At 37.9% G+C, this 25,456-nt stretch overlaps 1 protein-coding gene across 7 annotated transcripts in view; it reads right to left on the reverse strand.

The window, feature by feature from the left end:
* Window positions 1-25,456, reverse strand: part of LOC127576671 (C-terminal-binding protein 2) — a 226,502-nt gene that overhangs the window by 90,628 nt on the left and 110,418 nt on the right. For 3 of the 7 annotated variants that reach the window (XM_052027274.1, XM_052027277.1, XM_052027276.1), the window contains exon 1: window positions 15,171-16,977. The exons of the other annotated variants lie outside the window; for them this stretch is intronic. In XM_052027274.1, coding sequence (XP_051883234.1) covers window positions 15,171-16,977 — 1,807 coding nt within the window. Of the gene's footprint in view, window positions 1-15,170; window positions 16,978-25,456 lie in introns of those variants that run through there. 7 annotated transcript variants of the gene reach the window in all.

Below are 25,456 nucleotides of genomic sequence, written 5' to 3' on the forward strand. Positions count from 1 at the left end.
CCAAAGACAGAAGACAAAATATGATCTGCAATGACAGAGATACTATGGGTGTTTGTATGAAACAGGGGAAGGGAGGGTGAAAGAAGAAGGATGGTGGTTGTGGGTGTGGTTGGTGTTTTGGTGGGGTGGGGGGGAGAGGAAGAAAGGAGAGGGAGAGAGAGGGGGGGGGAGAGAGAGAGAGAGAGAGTGTGTAAGTAAGTATGGGAATGAAGTAGCTCACACAATTACATACAGGGAAATTTGTGCTAAGAATGTATGGATCAGAATGGAACGTGTGAATTAAGGAACAAAATAGATGGACCAGAAAGAACAAGAGTGAAGCCAATGGTGATGAAATGAAACAAAAATGTTGACCAGTAATTCATCACTAGGACTTTTTTAAAAATTCACCATTAATAATATATCCATAAACTTATTACTATTTTTCCAGCAAATTCAGAGCCAATGTATTTAAACTGGACACACATGCAGCAGAATGAATGTCTATTTTTCTCTTAGTCATTTGTTGGGCTTTGCTGCAGAAAAGCTTTTGGTTTTATTGTTGCTGAATGGCTGCAGGCAAACTGAGGTTTCTTCAAATTTTGTCAAAATTCTGACACTTATTACACAGAAATGTGATTTAGTTATAAAGTAAAGCAACTCTCATTCAACAAATCAGCTATATAACCTTGAAATGAACATTTCAAACTAACAAGATGTGACCTTGCTGGAGATATTTTCTTTTTAGTATTCACTTATATTATAAGCTTGGCTAATGTGTACATCAGTAGTGAATGTGGTTTACCTGCTGTGATTATATTAGGATGAAATGCTGCAGCCAAGATGGTATTGCAGTTGTGGTTTCTCTTGGACTACTCTAGTGTGCATTTAGATCGTTAGATGCAGTCACGGGAACATTCAGAATTGGTGAGGTGTTAGCATGTACAACAGTGGTCGTTTCTTTCATGGAATCTGATGTATGGGTTCTGGTTTGGTAGCTTACTAAGTATTTAGGTATTAAGTATTGTAATCAGTTGTGACAGGATAAGTATCTTTCCAGGGGAGCTTCATTAAATAACCTGTAAACGGCAATATAATAGTGAACAGTCAGCCTCATGGGTAGACTGTTCAGGAGTAGACTGCTCATCATCATCACAGCCCGGCAGTGATTATTCTTGTTTGAAAGCACATTGTATGCTTGTGACTTTAATGAATTTTAATGAGTATTTCTATAGTGCAGGAAAAACATCAATGATGTTATTTTGTCAATATAATTTCAAACCATGGGAATATGATAGTACTGTTTGTGTATATTTCATTGCACATTTATTGCGCAGAGAAGCTCTATTTGTGTTGGTCAAATTTCTCAGCCATGATAAAGAATTTTAGCTCCACTTAACCTGCAGGTGGAAATAGATACTGCAACTTTTCTATAATGTTTGCATGGATTGTTTTAATATATACCTCCAAAAATATTCAAAGAAATGACAACAAGCTGAAGCTCTTTCTTCTGGCAAGGGAAAGTCTAAGAGGGGGCTTAAAGAGGCTTTCAAAACAAAGAAGGAGATTAAAAAGGATGGACATGGAAACATTTTTGTGTGAGTCCAGAACAAGGGAGCATAAATGCACAATAACCACAGCACAAATAATAATCTTGGAGGACTTTGCACAAAGAGTGGCAAGAATGTGGAACTCAATAGTAAATTGAATAGAACAGCAAAAAAAAACTGCAGATGCTGAAAACTGAAATAAAAAAAAATCAGAAAATGATGGAAATACTCAGATGATTAGGCAGCATCTGTGGATACAAACGGAATTAATGTTTCAGGTTGATGACGTTCCATCGGAAAAATGGAATGCGGCAGGTAGAGGTGCAAAGAGTTTCCTGTGTAATCTAAGCCCTGGCAAATAACAGTACAGCTGTATGTATTCCATATAATCTATTAAAACTGTTTTAATGTTGTCACTTTATAACATACAGAGTTGTTCAACTTTTATATTTTGTGTCCATGTTTTACCTCTATTCCAAGGAATATACAGAATTTTCATTTGAAATGTGAATGGTTATGTTTTCTCATTGTTTCTCCCCACACCCCTGCACTGCAACGAGAGTGAATGAGAACCATGATATGTATCTACTTATCCAGATCAGTTTCTGATCTGAATCCTATTTCACTTATGTCTCATGTATTCTTTTCAACATATTTCTATTTTTGGGTTATTTTATTTGAGGTATGTTGTCTGCATTTCACATTTTTGTAGCTGTAGGTCTCTCCATCACAACAGTTTTGTCGTGTAGTTCTCCTCCTGACAAATCTCAACATGCTCATATACCGTAGGATGCTTATGGAGGGCTTGAGGGGAAATATGTTCCAAGCTGTCTCTTTCGATAATGGTTCCCGTATTATTTTATCTGCAGCCATTTGTTTTGTTCCTTTACCCTGCTGCTTTAATGACTTTGTTTTGTTGTCATGTGGTTTTATGTATTTCTAATTTTCCTCAAATGCCAATCTCTGTTAAAGAATGTAGATAGATGATCTTTTTCAATTGTAGAAGGAATCTTGTAAGTGCTTTATCTATTAAGAAGCAGGTACTATGCATATCTGTTGTCTCACTGTTGTACATGTTAACATGCTGTCTCTTTGGCTGTTTTTCTGATGATACCTTTTCACTCATTAACTTCAATTGTACAAGAATTGCTGTTTTGTTTTGTTATCCAGTCCCTTCCTTTGTCTTTTGTCCTGTTTTTCTCCTGCCAGTTTTTCTTCCTTCCATTCTTCCCTCTCCTGAAGCCAATGAATTAATCCCATGAGCACCAGCCAATCCCAGTACCTCTCTGCATCACCACCTCTGCACTGTGAATACTGGGAGGTCTTATGTGGACATGGGCTGGGGGGTGAGGGCGCAAGACCAGCAGTTATTGCCCTTACTTAATTTCATTGGGGGAAGATAGTGGCAACTTTCTTTCTTGATCTGCTATAAACTATATCATAGAGATATAAGTTATGGAGTTACAAGATTCTGATCAAGCACCGGTGAAAGACTGTGTTCAGGTCAGGGCTATGCACAACTACAAGGGCAGGTGAGGGGGGAAAGAATTGGAGCTGATGGCATTTCCTTGCTCTTGTCATTTTAGGTGGTGGAAGTTGAGAGGAGATGCTTTAGAAGCTTTGATGAGCCAATGTTATTGAATTTTGCAGATAGTGCACATTGCAGCCATGTTGTTTCAAAGGGAAAGAAAATAATTATTTAAGGTGGTAGATGCAGACTAAGCAAACAAGCTGCTTTGTCCCGGATGATGTTGAGTTCTCGAATACCATAGGAGCTACATCCAATTAAGCAAGTGAAGAGTATTCCATCACACTCCTAACATGTGGATAGAGAAAAGCCTCTGGTGATTCCAGAGCCACTTGGCACCAAATACCCACCTCTGCCCCACTCTTGTAGCCACAGTATTTATGTGACAGGTCTAGTTAGGTTTCCGGTAAAATGTGACCATCAATTTCACCCACTTGCCAACCAATCCCTGAAACTACCCCCCTACACTACCTTCACCCCATCCCACCACCTAAATCCTCTTACCAGCATGTTAATGTTGTTGAATGTCAAGGAAATATGGACAATATTTGTTTGGCACAAATATAACTGTCAATTGGTTAGACAAGTCCTAAGGCACGTGGCCACTAATTACCTCATTACATGAGGGATTGTGATTGGAAACAAACACTTGTGAAGGCACCTACAAAGGACCTCATTTCTGCCGACATGACCAACAGTAGGTCCTTGATGAAGCAGCTAAAGATGTCTGACCTGGGACACTGCTAAGGATCACTAGCAATAATGAGCTGGAACTAAATAAACTTCACTGCTCCCTCCCCTAAAAACTATTTTCCTTTGGGCAAGGAATGACAAAGGTCCAGCATATTCATTGGTCTTTCATGTGCCTTGTAATGCTCTCCTAAGAGGAATTTGTTGTATTTTATTCTGAGTCGTGCTCTATTATTCTGGTTCACTGTGCAAGGAATTGGTCAGGCAATCAAAAATGAAACTTGGAGCAGCAGAGGAAACTTGTGACAGTTATATAGTTGGTCTCTCCAGCTGGCTCCCTGTCAAATATACAGATTGCTATGATACTAAGCTAGAAACCCCACAAATCCGAGTTTTGGATGAGGTAGTGGTAACAATTGATCTTATTTTTCTCAATCTAGGGAGGAAAACTTTACAGGAGTCATTGGAAATTGGCACTCTAAATTGTGGTCCAAAGCATGAATAAAATAGAATTATGGAAAATGTCTGAATTTTATTTTAAAACTATAGTGTTATTTTCCTTTTGGTGTTTAAATACAGCAGTATTATTCAACCTCCTGTGGGTAGTCAATTTATTTAAAAGCTATTAATGGAGGTTCTTCTTTCAATATTTGTGTCAAGTTGAATTTGATCATCTTGGCACTTGACCCATCAAATTATTAATAATCAGTCACCTTTTGAAAACAATGAATGATCTGTCAACTGAAACCTTGGGAACCTCCACTTAAATAGTACCTTCAATGTAGAAAAATACTTCCGAGGTATTATCAGAAAAAATGCCAAGATAAAGAAGAATGTGGGAGGGGTTCCTTCCTCTGTGTTGACCACAAGCTTGACTAAAGAAATGTGTGTTTTGAAAGATCTTAAAAGGAGGAAGAGAGATGGTAAATCAAAGGGGAAGGTGGTGGAAAATTCAGGGTGTAGGGCCCAGATGACTGAAGGTACGGCCACAAAAATTGGGCACAGGGAGTTATGCTTAAAAGGATTAAGTTAACGGAACCATATGTTCGGGAGGAAATGCAGAATTGGAGAAGGTTTCAGAGATTGGAAGAGGCAAAACCAAGAGAGAATATAAACACAAAAACAAGAATTTTAAACTTGAGGCGTTGAGTGAAAGGAAGAAGTTCCTTTCAGCCATTGTCCTGAAGCCAATGTTGGTGATGCATGGGGTGATGGATGAAAGTAATTTGGTACAGGATAGGACATAGGATCAGGCTTTCTCTGTTTAAGTGTTTTCCTGCATTAAATAAATACAAGTTGCTGTTGTTGAGACCATTATTAGAAAGAGCAGAGATGATTACACATTACCTCCAACACCTTTGAAATACACCAACTTAAATATTTGAGAAGCCTTACTTCATTGCAGCAACTGACTGCATAATAGACTGTTATCTAACATTAAAGCTGATGAATCTGAAGACCTGTTTAGAAATTTGGGTACATAGTTAAAGGCAGAAAATAGGCAGTAAGGGCAGAGACTTCTACTGGGAGATGGTTACTGCTGGTGTTCCAAAATGAACAGTGCTGGTGCCTCATTTATCCATTACATTTGTTAATGATTCAAACAAGACATTAATATATCCCCAGCTTTACTGATGACGCAAAGATCAGCCGTGTATTAAGTAACCTTGGCTAGAGAATAAAACTGCCAAAATTCAGCGATGGATTCAGTGAATATGCAAAACTGTAGCAATGCATTTTGATGCTGGTAAAGACTTTCAGCACCCATTTTGAAGCAATAAAAGTCTGAGCTGAATTTTTTATAAAATAGTGAAAAGCTGAGCACAATGGAGTTCCAAAGAGATTTGGGGTTCTTGCATACATGTAATTAAACTATAGAGATCAGATTAAAAAAAAAATCAGGAAGGTTAATGAAATCTTAGCCAGGACTTGAGGGCCAGAATGTAAAGAGGAGTACGTTTTCCCACAAGGATACTAAGGCCTGGTTAGACCAAATTTGGAGCATAGGGCACCACAATATAGAGAAAAAATATAGGCCTTGGCTGGTGTGCTTGGCTAATTTGTTGGAATGTCCTGAGGGTTCCTTAGGTTGATTATGAGGAGAGATTACATAAACTAGGCCTTCCTCTTTGGAATATAGAGGGTGATTGTGAATGCCGGATTGAAGTTTTGAAAGGGTACACAAAGGTACCTGTTCCTGCCAATGGCGAGTCTAGAACAAAACGACCTTGCCTTAAAACCAGAGACAGGTCATTCAGGAGAGATTCTAGGAAACACTTCTTCATGCAAAGGGTGGCAGACATGTGACCAGCTTTCTCAAGAAAACAGTAATAGTTATAAATTTGAGATGAATGTATTTTTGATGGCCAAGCAATAGTGAGGTGGATCGTGTCAGAATGAAACTCAGCCATGATCTCACTCAACAATGCATCATGAACATTCCCATGACCAATAATAAGATTTGGGTGCTGATCAAGAATAGTCCATTAAATAGAATTTCTTCATTCGTCTTCTTTCTCTTCCCTCTACTGGCAAAAACAAAACAATAATGTTCCTTTCCTCCCACATAACTTTATTCTTCTCAGAAATATATTCAAGATAAATGGCAAGACAAAATACAAAGCCAATAAAGTATACAGAGTGATATAATTGAAGTATTTAATGGATTTGAAAAGGTAGCTGGGGAGAAGATGTTGCTGCTGGTGCTCAAGTCCAAAAGACGGGGCATAAGCTTAATGTTTATGCTGCACTGCCCTAGCATCACACCACAGACCTTTGCGGAAAGGATGGTAGAAACTTCCCTCACAAATTTGGTTCAAATTTATACAATGAGGAAGATCATTATATAAAAGTGTTAAGGGATTCAGAGGAAATGGAAGCAAATGGAGTGTAAGTACAAATCAGCCATGATGTAAATAAGTAGCAAAACAAAGTCAAGAAGCTGAATAATCTACTCCTGTTCTTGCTCCTTTGTTCCTTCCTTGGAATCTTTCCCTCAATGTCAGCAAGACAAAAGAGCTGGTCATTGACTTCAGAAGAGGGGTGGTTCACATGCTCCTGTCTACATCAATGGCGCTGAGGTCAAAAGGTTTGAGAGCTTCAAGTTTCTAGGAGTGAACTTCACCAATAGCCTATCCTGGTCCAACCACAGAGACGCCATGGCCAAGAAAGCTCACCAGCGCCTCTACTTTCTCAGGAGGCTAAAGAAATTTGGCATGTCCCCATCAACCCTCACCAATTTTTAATCAATACATCATAGAAAGCATCCTATTCGGAGGCATCACGGCTTGGTATGGCAACTGCTCTGCCCGTGACTGCAAGAAACTGCAGAGAGTTGTTGACACAGCTCAGCACATCACAGAAATCAGCCTCCCCTCCAAGGACTCTGTCTACTCTTCTCACTGCCTCAGTAAAGCAGCCAGCATAATCAAAAACCCCACCCACCCCGGACATTTTCTCTTCTCCCCTCTCGCATCGGGCAGAAGATAGAAAAGCCTGAAAGCATGTACCACTAAGCTCAAGGACAACTTCTATCCCGCTGTTCCCTAGTACGATAAGAAGGACCCTTAACCTCACTATCTACCTCGTTATGATCTTGCAGCTTATTGTCTACCTGCACTGCACTTACTCTGGAGCTGTTACACTTTATTCTGCATTCTGTTACTGTTTTGTCTTGTACTACCTCGATGCACTGTGTAATGAATTGATCTGTATGAACGGTATGCAAGACAAGTTTTTCCACTGTACCTCGGTATATTTGACAATAATAAACCAATTCCTTGGTCCTGGTGTCACTGACCATTGTAGGACTCTTATAGGAGTTCTGATTAAAGTATCAATGATGCTGAAAGTTTTGCTATTGCCTGCATAGATAAAGAACGGGCAACAAGATATGCATATCCACAAACAGTATGTCCAGGGTCAGGAAGTGACCATTGTATTGTCAGATCTAAAATAAACAAGAGTGGAGGCAAAACTCAAACTGAAACGGCTAGGAAGTTAGATTTTAAAAAGATGGCATTAAGCAGAGGATCTATTCTAGAAATCTCTTTTTGTCATTGCTATACAAATAAACAACAAATTCCTTATTTTCCAAGTGGATATTAAACTCCAATTTTTAAGACTTCAAAACCTCTCCCAAAGACAAGAATGAGTGGATTGATATTCAGTTCAACAATTCATCTGGAAGCTGAGAGAAAATGTCCTCAGAAACAAGCCCCACTATTTTGAGAAAACTTATTGGTAGATTATCTGACTTCAGAGTTCATTGCAATATGTTCAGTAGTTCATTTTTACTGTAAATCCACAAAGTCTTTGTCTCTAATTTCTGAACTGATTTCTGTGACCTCTTGAAGTACTGAAAAATTCCAAGTGGTTTATACTACTTATCCTAGGAAACTTTTTAATAGGTTGTGATATTATAAATCTTGTGGAGGTTACAATAGCATTGTGGTTAAATTAATGAACTTGTGGTCTGGACCACTAATCCAGAGAAAGGAGTTCAAATTCCATCACAACAACTAATTCAAGTCATTAAATAAATTTAAAAAAAACTAACATTGGTAACCAGGAAAAGATGTTTGTTGTAAAAACCCATCTGGTTCCAAAATATCCTACAAGGAAGAAAACCTGCTATCTTTATTTGGTATGAACTAAATGTAACACCAGACCCAACCAATGTGGTTTTCTCTTAACAGTCCATTTCAGGGCAAATTAAATGAACAGTAAACAAGATGTCTATATCCCACAATGGAATAAATAGTAAAAAAATTCCACAATGTTCAAAGCCTCCACACCCTTCAGATAAGAGGGTTTGTTGGTGGAGTAAGTAACTACCGGGCATACATGGAAGACTCAAAACTAAAATAATGCATATGCTGGAAATCTTAAAGCAGAAAACGACAGAAACACAGCGGGTCAGGCAGCATCTATGAAGAGAGTAAAAGAGCTGATGTTTCTGATCAATGACCTTTATCAGAACACAGAAGGTTTGTATGTTAACCATCATTCCTGACCAATTTTATTTATGAACTGACAGAAGCCCAGGACAAATAACACGCACTTATAGACTCGGTACTCAGAGGGATTACAGAAATCAGCTCAGGAATTAGAGAGAAGGATGTTGTGGATTTATAATAAATCAAGTACTGAACATACAGTAATGAATTCAGACAACAGGCAATGCACTGTTGTTTTAAACTGCTTGGATGCTTCAAAAGTATGAAGCTAAAGTTGTGCATAATTATAGAAGATATCAATAGAATTATTTAAAAGGCGGTTAAGATGAATATTTTACCAAAATTTTTATATTTATTTCAAGTGATTCCAACTTTCGTCCCAAAATCTTTTATTGACACTATTGATTCTAAAATTCTTTCATATATTTGGCAGAATAAAAACTCAAGGTTAAGTAAGAAATATTTACAAAAACTAAAAAAGGATGGTGGTATGGCCCTGCCTAACTTTAGATTATATTATTGGGCAATTAATATCAGATATTTAATTTTTTGGATACAAGATTTAGATGTAATTCAATGTCCCATATGGGTACACCTTGAGCATCAATCAGCACTCGGATTTTCATTAGTTTCTATTTTAGGAGCTTCACTCCCTTTTGCACTTACCAAATTAAGTAAACATATGACTAACCCAACAGATAAACATACAATACCAATATGGTTTCAATTTCGTAAATTTTTTGGATTGAATAAATCTAACTTGTCAAGTCCCATTCAATCTAATTTTTTCTTTCAACCATCCAGAGTTGACTCAGCTTTTTCTATATGGAAAAGGGAATAGTATGTTTTCGTGATTTATTCATTGATAACTGTTTTTCATCTTTTGAACAACTGTCTAGCAAATACAATTTGTCTAGATCACACTTTTTTCGATATTTGCAGATTAGAAATGTTTTAACAGCTACTATACCCTCTTTTCCGACACCATACAAAACTGAAATTACGGAAAAAATTTTAGGTCTTAATCCTTATCAGAAGGGCTTGATAGCAATAATCTATGATTTAATTATGAAAATACATCCAGAATCACTGGTCAAAATTAAGAATGAATGGGAAAGTGAACTCCAGACATCTTTACCTACAGAGACATGGAAGAAAATTCTTCATTTAGTTAAAGCATCTTCAATGTGTGCCAGATACTCTGATACAATTTAAGGTAGTTCACAGGACCCATATGGCAAAAGATAAGCTAGCCCATTTTTAATCACCATATAAATCCTATATGTGACAGATGTAAATCGAATGTGGCTTCTCTGACACATATGTTTTGGTCCTGTCCTCTTTTGGAAAAGTATTGGAAAGACATTGTTAACATTATCCCAACTGTATTGAATGCTGATTTACAACCTCACCCTATCAATTCAATTTTTGGATTACCAAGGATAGTCTGGCCATTTATCTGCTTCTGCTTACCGTATGATTGCCTTTGTTACATTAATGGCCAAACAATCCATTTTGCTTAAATGGAAGGATCCAGTACCCCCTATACTTTTCAATGGTTCTTTCAAACTATATCATGTTTAAACTTGGAAAAAATTAGGAGTGGTACTGTTGATCCTTCGCTTGAAGATATTTGGAGTCCATTTATTCAATATTTTCACATGATATAGATCCCTTTTCAATAACTTTTCAATTTAGAGGAACGAAGTTGACGACATAATATTGCTCTATTTCTATTGAGTCCAGTCTTTTTTTTCTCTTTTGTCTTTTAAAAAAAATGTTTTTTTCCAGTTTGGTTTGATATATTGTTTATAATTTTTCTTATTGATTTGGGGATTTTTTTCCTTTCTTTTATATATACAATAAATTTTTTTCTTTCTTTTATATTCATTTACTAAGAGATCGTGGGATCTACAGATTTTTTTTACATTTTACTATTCTTGATGGTTATCTATCCCATGATTGTTCTCCTGATCTCCTTGTATTACATGTACAAGCATCGATGTTATATATTAATCTGTATTAATTTGGAAACTAATAAAAAGATTGAAAAAGAAAGAATGATTTAAAGGATGATTCACACTTCAAATGAATCTCTAGGCAGAGGAACGTTTTTTTGGACAAGATTGGGAGATCAACTTTAACCTTGACCACCCAATAGAAACTGAGGGTAAATTAGTAGTTTAAAAACTGACAAAGGTGGGTTAGCTGATTATTAGTTTTCCCAGCAGCCTAGAGTTGACAGGTGAATCGAGAGAACTAGTGTTCCATCTCTGGTATGGAGCTGCATGTTAATAAGACTCAGCTATGAAAGCAAATGCATTTCTCATCAAGACTCTTATGCAGATAGCAATTGGTCTGATCAATCAGCAGACCAGACATCTTCAATTGAGAAAGTCTTGCTCACCTGGCTAGTATTTGACCCATTAAACTATTCAGTTTTCATGCCAAGAAACCCCATTAATTCTCCAGAATTTAATGGCCTTCACCTATTGAATGTTTTGCATCCAAAACACAGATTGTCCTTTTTGACGTAAGCTGAAATGATTGCTCCGAGTATATTTATAAAAATCAACCAAGTAAGTAATCCACAAACTGACTTTTCCCACCAGAACATTCCACTAGGAGAAAGGTCAGAAAGTTTTCTTATAAGCTTGGAACAACATACTGAAACAATATTTTTAAAACCTGCAGGAACTGCCGAAGTTGTACTTAAAATTTAAAAAAAAATCTTGCTATGTTACTTTTCACCTTTCAGGGAGGTGGCTAATTTTGTTCAACAAAATAAAGAAACCACTGAACATTCAGTTGTGAAGTGTGAAGTGTGAAGTCATACCACTCAAATGATTTGGCTTTTGCATTTTACTTGTTCCTCTCTTTGAAGCTGATGACAGCAAGGTCCTGAACCAAACAACAATTCTCAACTTCTAGCAGCTCAATCTGCATGTCCATCAAAGCAATGGCCCAGAACAATGATGATGTTCACCATTCATTACTCTGTGCAACTAACAGCAACTTCTGTACATGTATAACTGAATGCAGGAATCCAAAAGCTCCTGGCAGTGATCCACCGTGCCTTCAAGGGCTGCACTGTTTACAATCCTCTCCACTAGACTCAAGATGAAATCACTCGAACTGCCGTGAGTTTGAGTTATTTATGAAAAAGTCCCACTGTAAAATATCCTGAAAATCTCACAGTTGATTACATGTAGTCTGAATGAATTATAATGGCAGTCTAACCCAAAATTACTGCTTAGCAAACTACTTGGCTCCAGGGAAACAAATCTATTGTGATATTCTGAAATGAATTCCTAAAGACAAAGGATTTTAAAATTAAAACAAAATGATATTTCATGTTCCTGTTTAATCATATGGTTTCCAATCTTTATTTAGCAATCTAAATAATGTTAAAATATTTAAACAAAAATTGGTTTTCTGGTTGAGAGATGGTTGAAATGAAAACGAGATTGGCTAATCAACCTGAGTACACCGCAGATATCAGGAATCCCCTTCAACTTGTAGCTGACAGCAGTAGGCATCAGACAAGGGCACATCTCACCAGAGACACACTGCAGGGTCTCTGCAGGAAATGTTTAAGGTTAGTGGAGACACTAATAGTTCACCTTTTACTACATATTCAGGGCTATGTAACAGGTTCGTCCATCCCAATCAGGGTTTAATCACACCATTGAAGGACTTCTAATAAGATGATAATTTTGAATCGGAATACCTGACTGCATATTTGGATATAAACAGTCCAAGCAAAATAAACTGCTGCCAGGCCAAGCTCCAACTGATGCTCATATACATGTATGTTCACCAAAGTGAATGTTCTAATACCAAAGCAATAATTCTCTGAATATCAAATAATATGGAAAAGTCTTACTAGTTATTATAGGAAATAGCGAGATAAACCTCTTTGTATTCAATTTAAAATTACTACTTTGATTCCATAATGAAGAGATGTAGATTTACAACTCCAATGCCAAATAATTTGTCGAGGACTGTACAGTTCTTTGTCATTAACAAAATGCATCAAGAATAATTTAAGACTAGGAGCCAAAATTATGGGAGAAATCCAATTGTCTTATCACCATTTTTAGTCGTGAAATTGATTTCCGTGGATTCATTAGGTGATTCTCTGCCAACTTTGGCCTACTTTTAAATAGATGCAATAATATTTGGCTCTTCATACTGACACTTTGTGATTAAGGAAGAGCCATCATGTTTCAGCACTGTGAAGTGGAAACTGTAAAGATCCAAATTCTATGCTCTATTAAATCAAAGAATGTGCAAAATGTTAAGATTACTTTGTTGGCCAATCAACCCTTGGCATCAGATGCCAAAGTCATGATTTTGCTAGATCCATGCAATTTCTGTCTCTGGTCTAGACTTCACGGGCAAGAGAGTTCTCAATGCACTTCTATTGGTTCCAGTGCAGGTCATCATCCATTTCAATCCTCAATCTCATTGAAGGACACTGCAGACTTGGGGTTCCAGCATTTATCTGGTATATTTTCCATCATCCTGCTCAGCCTACAATCTTGAAATGCCCCTGACTCTGTGAATTTATTTGAATGTCCTCCAGCTATTTCTCATATGGTTAAGAATTGCCACTGATTTACTTAGCAATGAATAATGCTTATAAGAGAAAAAACAGAATAATAGAATAAACATCCTTGGATTACATCCTTTCATCAGTTTTTGTTTCTGAATAATAGACTACCATCAAAAAATACCTTCTACCATACCATAAATGATAAAAATCAATGGATTCATAACAACTCTCAGTATCACAATCAACTTTCAATTACTTACGGCTTAATATTCATGTGGGAGAATTATTGAGATGCCATGACTTCATAATGTCCAAGATGTAATCTGCTCTTGTTGAACAGGAAATCTGTATAATACTGTAACTTAAAAACTGCACATAGCTTACTTAGATGGGTGTGGCTGGAAGTACATCCAACTATTGTTGAAATTATTTTGGGAAGAACTTTCATAGACTCGATTGAAATAATTGGGGGAAGCTGAAGTTCAAAAATTTAACAATATTATCTTGGCAGAAAATAGGTGTGTTCTGTTTGTGACTCATGCAGTATTATGTAGTAGTGTCTGATAGCATTTTCCTATTTGAATGCCAATTCTCTGATTTCCAGATGGAGAACATTATGGAGAGAAGGCTTTAATGTTGGACAGAGCAGTAACTAAACACCTTTTCATTTAGTTATTGTCTACTAGCTAATTCTCTGCTTCTTTTAAGACATGCAGTTCCAGGTCTATCGAAGATCATTGATTATTTTCCTGTCCAACCACACCTTTCAGAGAAAAATTAAAATACAATATGTGCTTTGAGCCAGAGAGTCAAAGAAATCAGGCCTTATGCTTCAATTAACCATCCAGATTCAGTTTCCTGTTGTGGTATAGATAATCATTCATTATGGCTTATTTAACATTTCATTTTATAATAAAATAAATCTGGTGTCCTGTTTAAGATTACTGAAGATGGCTTCCAAACGAATCCAGACAAAAACCTTAATCAATGTGCTTACGCGCATTAATATTCTTTGTGGTATTTTTGGTGCACTGGTTAACACTCAAGTTAAATTCCTATCCCCGCTATTTTAACACAGTTATTATCTTTGGATTAAGAAAGGGCAGGCAGGAATTTAACATGAGTGCATTAACCCGTGCACTGAAATAGTTCAGAGGTGGTATTAAACACAGTACTCTTTGTCATTACTAGATGGCTTTAACCATTATTTTTATAATACGTATGATGCATTTTCTTCGAAAATATTACTTGAAACAACATTAATTCCTGTCCAATAAAAGATTTCAACAAATGGATATATATAGATGGTAAAGCTGACTACTAATTATTTCTTTAATTCTTTTTAGATCATTTCATTGTTCTGCAGCATATGGATCTATAGATGCAACACTGAAAGCTCACATAACAATTAAAGAGTAATAAGGTTATAATCAGTCTTATGTCTCCTTTGTGGCAAATAATGGCAAATGCAATTGCAATTGCAAGAGGATCAGTTTATAGACACACTTGTGTTGTCCTAAAGAATACTTGACCTACATTAAATAGAAAAATCCTGTATCATAATGATGGCTGCTGATTTCTCTACAGAGCCAATTGCACACTACAATGATATGGTGAATAGATCCACCTTCACACAAATTATTGCATTAATAGAAAGACAACTGACCTTATTAAGTGAGCAGTTGCAGATCAGCACACAAAGAGATTTTCAATACTTTTTTTTAAAAAAGATGTGTGTCAAAACAGAGAAACAAAATACATGCCCATAAAATGCAAAAGAAAATCTATCAGCCTCTGTTTTCAATCAACTTCTGTTCATGGGGATAAAAGAAAACAAAAACAAATAACTTTAAGTAGGAGTCATAGCACATATTACACACACAGCTAAAATGTAAAAAATGCATTACTTGGTTCAGGTGATGCCATTGTGGAGACAATGACTGGAGGTCCAGTACGCCTGGTCACTTTTGGGTTTGCAGGATTCGCCAGCTGGTAAGCTGAGCTTGTAGGTACCAGTGTAGACTCCACCTGTGTTCCCGGCTTTCGGAGAATCCGAGGACTGTTGTGAGGGCTGTGCATAAGAGACTGAGTTGAGCTGCGCTCCCTCGTCATTAGTTCTATGGGTACAGTGTAAGTAGTAGAGTAAGCAGTTTTGGGACCTGTATTTGGAGAGGCCTGCAGTGTAGTCATTGCTATTCCGGACTGAGCAGGGTAGAGAGGCCCTGAACGCAGGTTCTGCAGCCCAACTGGGGAAGTGCCGCTGTAGCCTGTGAAGCTTGGAAAATGGTTCCCCAGTCTTCCAGGCCCAGAGGAACCATAGTTAGCAGTTTCGAGGAGATGCTGGGATGGGGCACTGGATGGCCGACGGTTCACTTCAGCAAGCCTGGGTGACATTGGTTGCAATGCCATTGGTAGCTGCTGAGCAGTGGGATTATCCATTGTAGGGACCACCCCTGGCTGAACTCCATAGTCATTACGCATCAGCTCACTTCTGTGACTGAAGCTGTTTGAACGTGTTCTCATCCGGGCACTGCTGTTCTGCAACTCTTGTCGTAACTGCATGTCCGCTTTGCAACTGTGGACAAGCCGTAACAGCAATCGCGCCTGACCCAGATTCGGAGCCACAGACTTAACATCATTTTCTTCCAACATGGCCAGGAAGTTTGTTGAATCAAATCCTTGTTGCAATAAGTTTGCAATTGTGTTTTCAGATAACCCTTCTGAGCGCAGCAGCGCCAGGAATTCAGCTTTGCTGTCCTGCCCGTGGATTCCAGCAGCAAGATGGCTGCGGGTCAGCATGGTGTTGTCATAACCATCATAAATAGGCTTTGAAATTAAACCATCTCTGTGCGTTCCGTAATCATGCATTATTCGAGTCGTCACTCCTTGCCTACGGCTGTGGTTCAGTGTGCCAGGGGACAGCATTCTATCCAAACTGTTCTCACACCGAGATCCAGTGACAGGATCCACAACTAAACATGTTGGAGTAATCTGTCGTGTGCTGTTAGAGTCCACTGGCCGACCAGTGGCATCACTGTACATCTGCTTACCAGAGAGAGGTGGTGGTTCAGCCCCATAACGAGGGAGAGGCGTTTCAGCACCATACCTGGCAGGAGAAGGATCTCGACTGCGCATCTTCTGTCCGTCGTGGACCAGCTTACCAGAAGGATCATGGTACATACGGTTTACCTCAGGAGGGGGAGGGGGCCTCCCTTGCGAGTGGTCCCACGACATTCTCCCACCTGACATCCCATAATTCTGCGCTGATCTGTTAAGCATATGATCCCTATAAAATCGTGCCTCTTCAGATGGCCTAACTGCCAGACCAGGCTCGCCATAGTAATCCTGAGGTGGCACTGAGTTGCGTCCAGACATCACGGCCTGCTTTTCATGGGAACAAGAGAGATCAGGTACAGAGGATTTTCTCAGAAGTCTGTGATCATAGCGATTGGGATAATCTTCATCAAACCCAGAATCTGGATACCTGTAATGTTCGTAATTATGTTCATACCCTTCTGCAACGTTGTGATCATGCACTCTGACGCTAACACTGCCGTCGCAGACACCGTCACTGGAGTAGGTTAGTGAATCTCTTCTCCTACGAGGCCTTTGGTATTCGCATGCGCTGTCGTTGTCCCAGTTGTCTTTGTACCATCCGCTAGAGTCCCAGCTCTGAGAGCAGCCAACAGTTGTATGCTTGCTAGGGACAGGCATTGGAATAAAATGACTTCAGCTTAGTTAAAGAGGCGGGACCTCTGGTTACAAAACATGAAACAAAGCAGGCTGGTTTCACCTGAGCCCCAGTGGGACTCCAGAACCAAGCAACTGAAGGTTTTCTATTACAAAGTACTGCTTGAATTATTAATCCAAAGAAACATCAGTAGAAACAAAACATAACGCACCTTGTTACCAAGTCTCATTCCACAATGGCCAAATGAAAGATCCTCTTTGTCTGTCAGCTTGCAGATAGAAAGGGTAGATTCTTTTAATCCACACATTTATCCTTTCCTGCTTGGGACACTGCTTGTGCAGACAACTGGTATGGCAGAGCTCATGGATTAAGTGCTAAATTAAACCAGCAAAGCCTTTGCTCTTTGTGACATCAATCGAGCTCATTCCAAACCTTACATTGGTCATATGCTGCAGATTCGCAGTTTTTAAAATCAAGCCACTAAGCAATTTCCAATCAAGTTACTTATGTGTTCTGCATTTTTTGAAATGTCATTGTAAGTGGAGGGCCTTATACTTTCTGGTAAAAAGAGGAAGGGAAAATTAAAGAGGCAAAAAGCCTGACAATCCCTCACTGTCAGCACAATTCAAATCCATCTTGATGAGACACTAATCCAATGAATATAGCTGGAAGTAAATTGCAAGCAAAAGGGAATGTTGACAAAATGGAATTTTAAACAGCACAAGCAAAGAATTAGAATTATGCTTTCAGTTTAATTGTGGAAATTTTCCTGTGCCATGGGTTTTATGATGTAATTATGATATTTATTTTCTAAGTGAAGTCACATTTACTAACCTATATCAACCCAGCTGAAGATTCAGTACACATCAATACCACAAGGAGTAAAATTCTCTTGCCAACTTTCAATGAAAAATTATCAAGACAATCTCTAATTTGCAGCCTTGTGTGCAAAGCAGAGGTCAGCACACCTCAGGAAAAAACAGAAGGGTTAGAATTCAGCTCCACCAGTTCCCAAATAGACATAGTGAACAACATGCTTGCTGGTTAGGCTGATGTAAACATTAACAAATCAAATAGAATTCAGTTTTTAAACCTCAAACGTCATCATAAATGTTTACCTATTTGCATGTTTGATGAAATTTAATATTCCTATGATAATTTTTATATTTCATTTGAGAGGTCTACATGAAATACTTTGGTGCTTTGGTTTATCCCATTAACAGCCATCTTCTTGTTCTAATTTCCCAGTGAGAAGCATGAAAACTTGTGTCAAACTTGACCCCAAAGGAACTCTGTTTTGCACCCATTTGCTTAGCACAATAATTGGTCAATAGACAATAGGCAGTGTGTGTTTAAGCCCTTGCCATGAGGAGCAGATAATAGCTCCCACCAAGCAGCATGGACAGCAACATGATCCATCAGAAAATACCCAAGTTCTTCGCCACCATCATCTTAACAAGTTAAACATCAGTTTTGAAATACTTGGAAAAATGTATTTAGTGACAACCTCCATCAGTTCCAACCCATTCTACAGGACAATTATAAAAAAATATAATGTTGAAATATTACAAAAGCTTAACAGTTTCTTCATCCCTACCGTGGAATATTAGGAGGAACTGTAATCGTTGAGTAGAACGATCAACTGCAATGTCAACGTTGACGAAGGAGTTTCCAGCCTGCCACTAGTAATTAAAGTAAAACCCCTAAACCTACTGTATCATTTCACTGGATGAGAAAGATTGCTTTCTGATTCACTGTTGAAGCCTATTGAGTCTCATTAATTATGCAGCATTCATTAGAAAAATGTTTAACCTTTCACTGATCTCAGAAGATTTTTCAACATGATGCAGTATTCCAAATACTATACCCAAATATGGTCTGAAAGAACATGGAACCAACATACTATATGTGAATAGCAAGTTAAACATTACTGTTCTAAGGAGGTGAAGCAATAAAATAAATTTTAAAACTATCAAAATGTCAAAGGATGTTTAAATCAGTGAAGCATTTATTTTCAAAAAGTTTTTAAACTCTGACTGCAAGCCCTGCTTGACCAGTGGACAAATAATCACAACTGATGTTATACGAACAACTGTACCATTAGATCTATCACTTTACTGAGAAGCAAAACAGTAAAGTGCCTTGAAAATTACAGAACACGAGAAGAACTCGATCCTTTACCAATGAAGGTTGTCATATACAGTCAAGAAAATGTCAAAGGTGGACAATTAACTATGGCTTAAATTACCTTAATTAATTTGAATAATATACTTACAACGTTGTTGAATTAAAATGTCTCTTTCCATTTCGACCAGACTGCTAGCTCAATAGCCAGAAACTAATGGAACAGTCAGCATTGCTGGCACTCTGTCTGGTTCTCTTTCCTGGAATCCTGCCACTGATGGAAATTTCTATGATTCTCTGCTGTTGAAATTAAACCCTGCTTAAGTACAGTGTCATAGAATTTGACAGCTGCATGGCCAAATAGTACTAAGTCTAAGTGAATCAATGGCTGGAATTGAGAAAAATGTAGATGTTTCCTGTAGGATGTAATGATAAGGAAAACAGAGCTGCAACTGGCATAGACCAAGATAAACATACTGACAAAAGTATTATTTTAAAAGGAAGCACTAATGGAAATTCAAACAATGGCAAGCAGTTAAGATGTCTGATTGTAACTAAGGTCCCTAAGGTAGTGAGCACGTAAACTGCTAACCATCTAAATGACAGATATCTTATATTCTCAGCCACAGTTGGACATTTCACCTCAGAGGAAAAAACCCAACACTGTGTCTGCATTCTCCTACAGTGACTGTATCTCTGATTCATGGAACAACTTTAAAGTTGCCAGTTGTGGGAGAGACTAGTATGTTTGCACTCTTTGCAGTTGAACTGCATTAATTAATGGAGGAAAGAAAAGTGGAGAGAACATACAGATGAGTGCCCTGTTCTCCAAAAAATAACACAGCAACAAACTTGGCAGAGATACTGAATATCTTGAGCCACCTCCACGTGGAATCTGGCAGTCAATAACAGACCAAAGTAGTATACAAGTGTGTTTTATTTTCAATCTGTTGGCACTTGTTAATGTTAAATTAAAAATGGCAAATAGAGACCTCCATTATCAAGTGGCGCCTCGCACCCTGCAAGGTAGATTTTAAATATGTGCAAGGAATTTTTGTAGTTCTAATTAATTTGCCTGCATGTAATAGTGTGCCAAATGTACATGCCACTGGCTCCAAGGACTATGATATTGTTTTTTTTATCAAAACTACCAAAAATATGTGCGATCCAGAAGCCAAATGATATTATAGAAGTACTGAAACAAGTGCACTGACCAATTATTGCATGTGGTAATGAACTGCTGTGAATTGTCTTATAGGTGTTCCAGCTGTAAAGATGGACCAGACATGTTTTATGTTGTGTGGCACATATTTACCATTATAGTGCACAGATGTGCTGCAACGCAGTCCAGTTTACATTAAACAGCACAACATATAGAACACAAGACATTAACTGGAGCTGAGGGAATAGCATATACAAGGTTTAAATATCTGAAAAGGCTCATTGTCTGGAGCACTGATAAACACCACAATTCTACAAACCCAAACTTAAAAAGAAATCTAAATACAAGGTAAACATTGGACCAGATAAAACAATTCTGCTTTAGTTAACAGTTCTGCTGTTAAGAATGGTGAATCTCTACAAACAATTCATTGGAGGAGACAGCATGGCACTAAAAATCCATTCACTAGGAAGCAAATGAACAACTACATGCCATTAATGATGATTTACTTTGCCACGTAAGAACTTCAAGAACTTCACCATTTACTGAGCTCATGTCACATTATCTAAGCATGCAAAGCTTTAAAGCTGCAATGACAACTCAGGCTTTTTTTAAAAAAGGACTAGTTCATGTTAACCTTTCCACTACTGGCGTGCCTAGAATGCAATGAAATTCACATTTCTTTAAAACACTGAAGTGCTTGCAAGAGAGCGTGGGAATGTGACTTATTAATGGCTTTGATTAATGTTGAAGTAATAATTTTTTTACCACTGAATTTTCACTTTATTCATGGAATATGGGCATACATATTTACTGCCGATCCCAAGTTGCCTTGTGAAAATAGTGATTAGTCTTCTTGGAGTGGAATACGAATGACAAAAAAGCAAGACTTAGATAAGAAATGATTTCACAAATTTTGATACCAAAATTCCCTGTTATTCTGCGGGAGTCATTAATACCAAACATTAGCAGGAACTGACACCAATTTCAACCTGTCTTGCATCAGTGCAGAGAAACAAGAGTAATTATAGCACACTCAATGCAAACCAAGCTGACCTCAACTCATTTCAGACTTCATGCCTCATCTCGGTTGATGTGACTTTGTGATTCAGTTAAACATCAGCTGAGCTTTTTTTTGGGATGGACCTTTCTTCAAGTTCATGTTCACTTCAGTAATTTACAAGTTGAAATTTCAAAAAAATGATACTTATATCTAATTTTGCCATGACAACCTGATTCTGTAGTATCTGTTGCAATCAGGTAAAACTCTAAATTTCAAGGCCACCAAGTGACATTGGCTCAACTTGTTTGTTTTATTTTCCTTCTGGGAGTGGAGGCCATGCCCAGCCTGACCTCCTGGGCATGTCCTCCAACTCTGCGTTTCGAAACACCAGTATTCTTTTGGCCACGTTCGTTGGTCTATGTTCTCGCTCTCTAACTGCTCCCATTCACTCAATGGCCAGATAACCTTGTTGACAGCTTACACCCATTGTCACCCTAGTTTTACCCAGAGACATCCCACACTCTCCCTCCAGCTTAAGCTTTTTTTTCCTCTCCTTCCAGGTTCTGACGCAGGGTCTTCAAACCCAAACTATTGACTCCAATTCTCTTCCTATAGATGCGGCCTGACATCAGGGTATTTCCAGCATTTTCTCTTTTTAGTTCTGGTTCAAAGGAATTGTATTGGTGTCAAAGTTACAGTACAGTGCTTCTCCTAGTTTTTAAATGATACTCTACATACTCTCTCATTGTCTAATTAACCTCTCAATCAGAAAAGTCAGCAATGCTCCTGGAGTGTGAAGTTGGTAAATGACATTCAGTGTACATGTACACTGTTCTGCTATCATATCCTCCTCTACTCAATAGCCATTGTTACAAGAAGTAAAAAACTCAGTCATTCTGAGGCAGCAAATGCATTACAGTGAGAGCATTAGGACTGGGGGTGTTCAAGAGGCTTTTGAAGTAGGTCAGGTTACAGCAGACATCCTTCACCTGCTCTACTGTGACCAGACTGACGGAACCAAGCAGAGATGGAAAAGCCAACACTTACAAAGAGCATGCTAGAATACTATGAAACTGTTGGTAAGACTTGCATGTGTTTAGGTGAAGAATCCAAGGGTTGGTGGCTGTTGTAGAACTTAAACTTCCAAGAGAAGCAGAGGTGAAGAATGTCCAACTACAGTGCAACACGTTATCTCACAAATCAAATGCTACAACTTACAACATTTCCTAAAAACAGGATGAAAGAGCTATCAGTGCGTAAATAGCTGCTTGTCAGAATAGAGACTCATTTATAAAATGTCAGAGTCATACAGCATGGAAACAAGCCCTTCAGCCCACTGAATCCATGCCGACCATTGAGCATCCATATACACTCGGTGGCAGCCAGTCAACCACCTGAACCAGCTCCACCATTCAATCAAATCATGACTGAGCTGTCCCTCAACTCCACTTGCTTATCTGTGATCTAAAGATTATGAATCTCCATGATCATTAACAAAAACCTCTAACAGAATAAAACTTGCTCTTGGATTTATTTCAAGAATGTATTCAATAGCAATTTCCTAAGACCTAGATGTTTGGAAGTATTGTTTGGGAGACCAGAGGTGGAGAAAGGGGGAGAGGAGTGGTGCTTAATTCCAAAATTAAGTCTCAAAAACATCTAAAGCTACAGCCATAATTCAGGCTTATCACAAGTGGTGCCAGAGTGTTTTGGGTGGTTCCAGTTTGTGGAAATTACACATTATTCCACTGGGCTTTGAATTTCATTTGCATGTTGCAGCACAAAAACATCTTTCCCATCATATAATTACTTACAAAACTGTTACTAATCACAGGCAGCCTCTGCTTTTTACAGCTGTATTTTAAATAGTCTTAATAATGATTAAGTATCTTTTAATGAAACTTAGAATAAGCAGCCACCTGTCTTACACAGACAATCTCAGATAGACCAGAAAACAACCAACCAACATTTCACATTATGGAGTGTCCTATGCCCTGTAAAATACAGCAAACCCCAATGTACAATATGCTTATAGGCATAGTTTTCCAAGATATATATTCTACACTGTCTTGATATTCTCTACAATATCCAATGCATGTACAAATTTATCAATAGGGAAAAGTGCTCTGCAAGATATATCATCTTACAGTGCACTTAAAGAAATTTTTCACTGAAATACATTTGGAGAAATATGGTAAAAATGTGCACTAGCATTACACATAAAAGTACACAGAGTGCCCAAACGAGGCCACTGCAGCATAATTTTACAGGCAGAACATTTTGCTTTGATTTTCACTTGTCCCTACAACACTGGCAATATGTATTCTTGACAAGGTAGTAGTTAGGCTTCTTTGTTGACCACTGAAATCCTCAAGACGGTTCTCTTTGTAAGAGGAATGCACTGACTACCTTAAACATGTCTTCAAAACAAGTGTCAAACTGAGGGCTGGGCTAGAAAAGGGTTAACCCTAATCAACTAACTGAAGCTTAAATAAACAAAATATTTTCTACCAAGGTGATACACCATCAAGACTGCAGCTGCAAAACTGAAAGAAGTAAACACATGAGCTGGAACATCTAGATGTCTGTCCTATTGAAAAGCCTAACTGTTCAGACACATCTGCCATTCAAATAGATCAACAAAAATGAGGTAGAATCACTGGAAATTAAAAGGTGTTTTGAACAGTTTACATGCCTTTGTTGAATTCACTTAGTACCTTCTTCAATAATAATTGGGGTGGAAATTAGATGAGTATTCTGGGTACAAGCATGTGGTGAGGTATATCTACAAACTTGGAAAGGCCACCACTGATACAGAGAAACATTTCCGAAAATAGGAATGTAATGCAACGCTGGCCAGATGGAAGTATATCTCAGATATTCATGAGATAAAGTAGCTACCAGCGTAGAAGGTGAATTTAGACAGGAACACAAAATCCAGGAGGACTGGGAAATACAGGCCCATGGGTTAATCAAAAGCTAGTGTCATCCTAGAGGAAGACAAGGCAACCAATCATCCAGCCAACTTGAGAACAAAGGTAACTACAAAAATATAGATTTTAATTTATTTAATTGAGTGAGCATAGCATATACAGATTTTTATGGAGATGAATCCTATATTGTCACCAGTTCATATCAATCTTAGAAGCTGATCTCAAATGCAATTTTGTAGTCAATTAGTTAATGCCGAGTTATCTACTTATTTGCCCTTGTAACCTTTTCTGTTTCATCAATTAACACTTTGAACAAAAACATGCATACAAGCAACCGTTTTCCCAGAAAACTGGCTGTATCGTGATTTTCTGTAATGCGAAACCATGTCATCTGCGTATGCGCCAAGAAATGCAAATTGAAAAAAAATGTGCTGATTTACCTTTTTTTTGCCCATAAATTATGTGAGGGTGAATTTTATTCCACATCTCAAATCTTTGGGTAGAGATTTTTGAATTCTGTAAGGCTGAATTTCTGTTATCTAACTGGCTATAATGAGGGGGTTGCCTGCAGTCTACACCTCTGTGCCTTTTAAGGCTAACGAATGATTGCCAGTTCATGATTTTGTTATCTGGCTTCTTTTAATGCCAGCACAAAAGGGTTAATCTGTTCATTTAGTACGTTGTGCAGTCCTGATGGGAATTTCATGGTGTAAATGCTAATATAATTCAAGCCGCTTGATGTTAAACAGTTCAGGGACTCGACATAGGCATCATTAACTCCCAGGCATAGACTGGTTGATAAACCCCAGATGGTTCCATGACGAGCTATTAAGATGAAGGAATTAAGGATTTATCTGGTACCTCTGATAAATTATTCTGGCCAAGATTTATTTATTTTCTTCATTACTATTTATCTATCTATTTATTTATTTTTACACACTCCCAAGATGATCTTGGGTAGGGAATTCTTGGATTTTGAAACAATACTGAAGAAATTAATATTCAAGACAACTTGGTGCATGGCTTTCTGGCAAAGGTATTCCTGCAGCATTTCACTGATGTTAATCACTAAAACTTGAAAATTACTACACTAACTGCCTAACTGCTGCCAGTACAGATTTATGCATACTTTGAACATATTGCCAAATATCTTATGCTTTCTCTTGCTATTATGGACTCCTACTCCCTGAGGTCACCAACTAATTCATCCATCTGACCTATTTGATTATTCATAACAGATCCAGCAAAACAAATCTTTGCAAAGCATACTGCTCTGGAGA

This window comes from Pristis pectinata, chromosome 12, assembly GCF_009764475.1.
Source record: "Pristis pectinata isolate sPriPec2 chromosome 12, sPriPec2.1.pri, whole genome shotgun sequence".
Classification (NCBI taxonomy): domain Eukaryota; kingdom Metazoa; phylum Chordata; class Chondrichthyes; order Rhinopristiformes; family Pristidae; genus Pristis; species Pristis pectinata.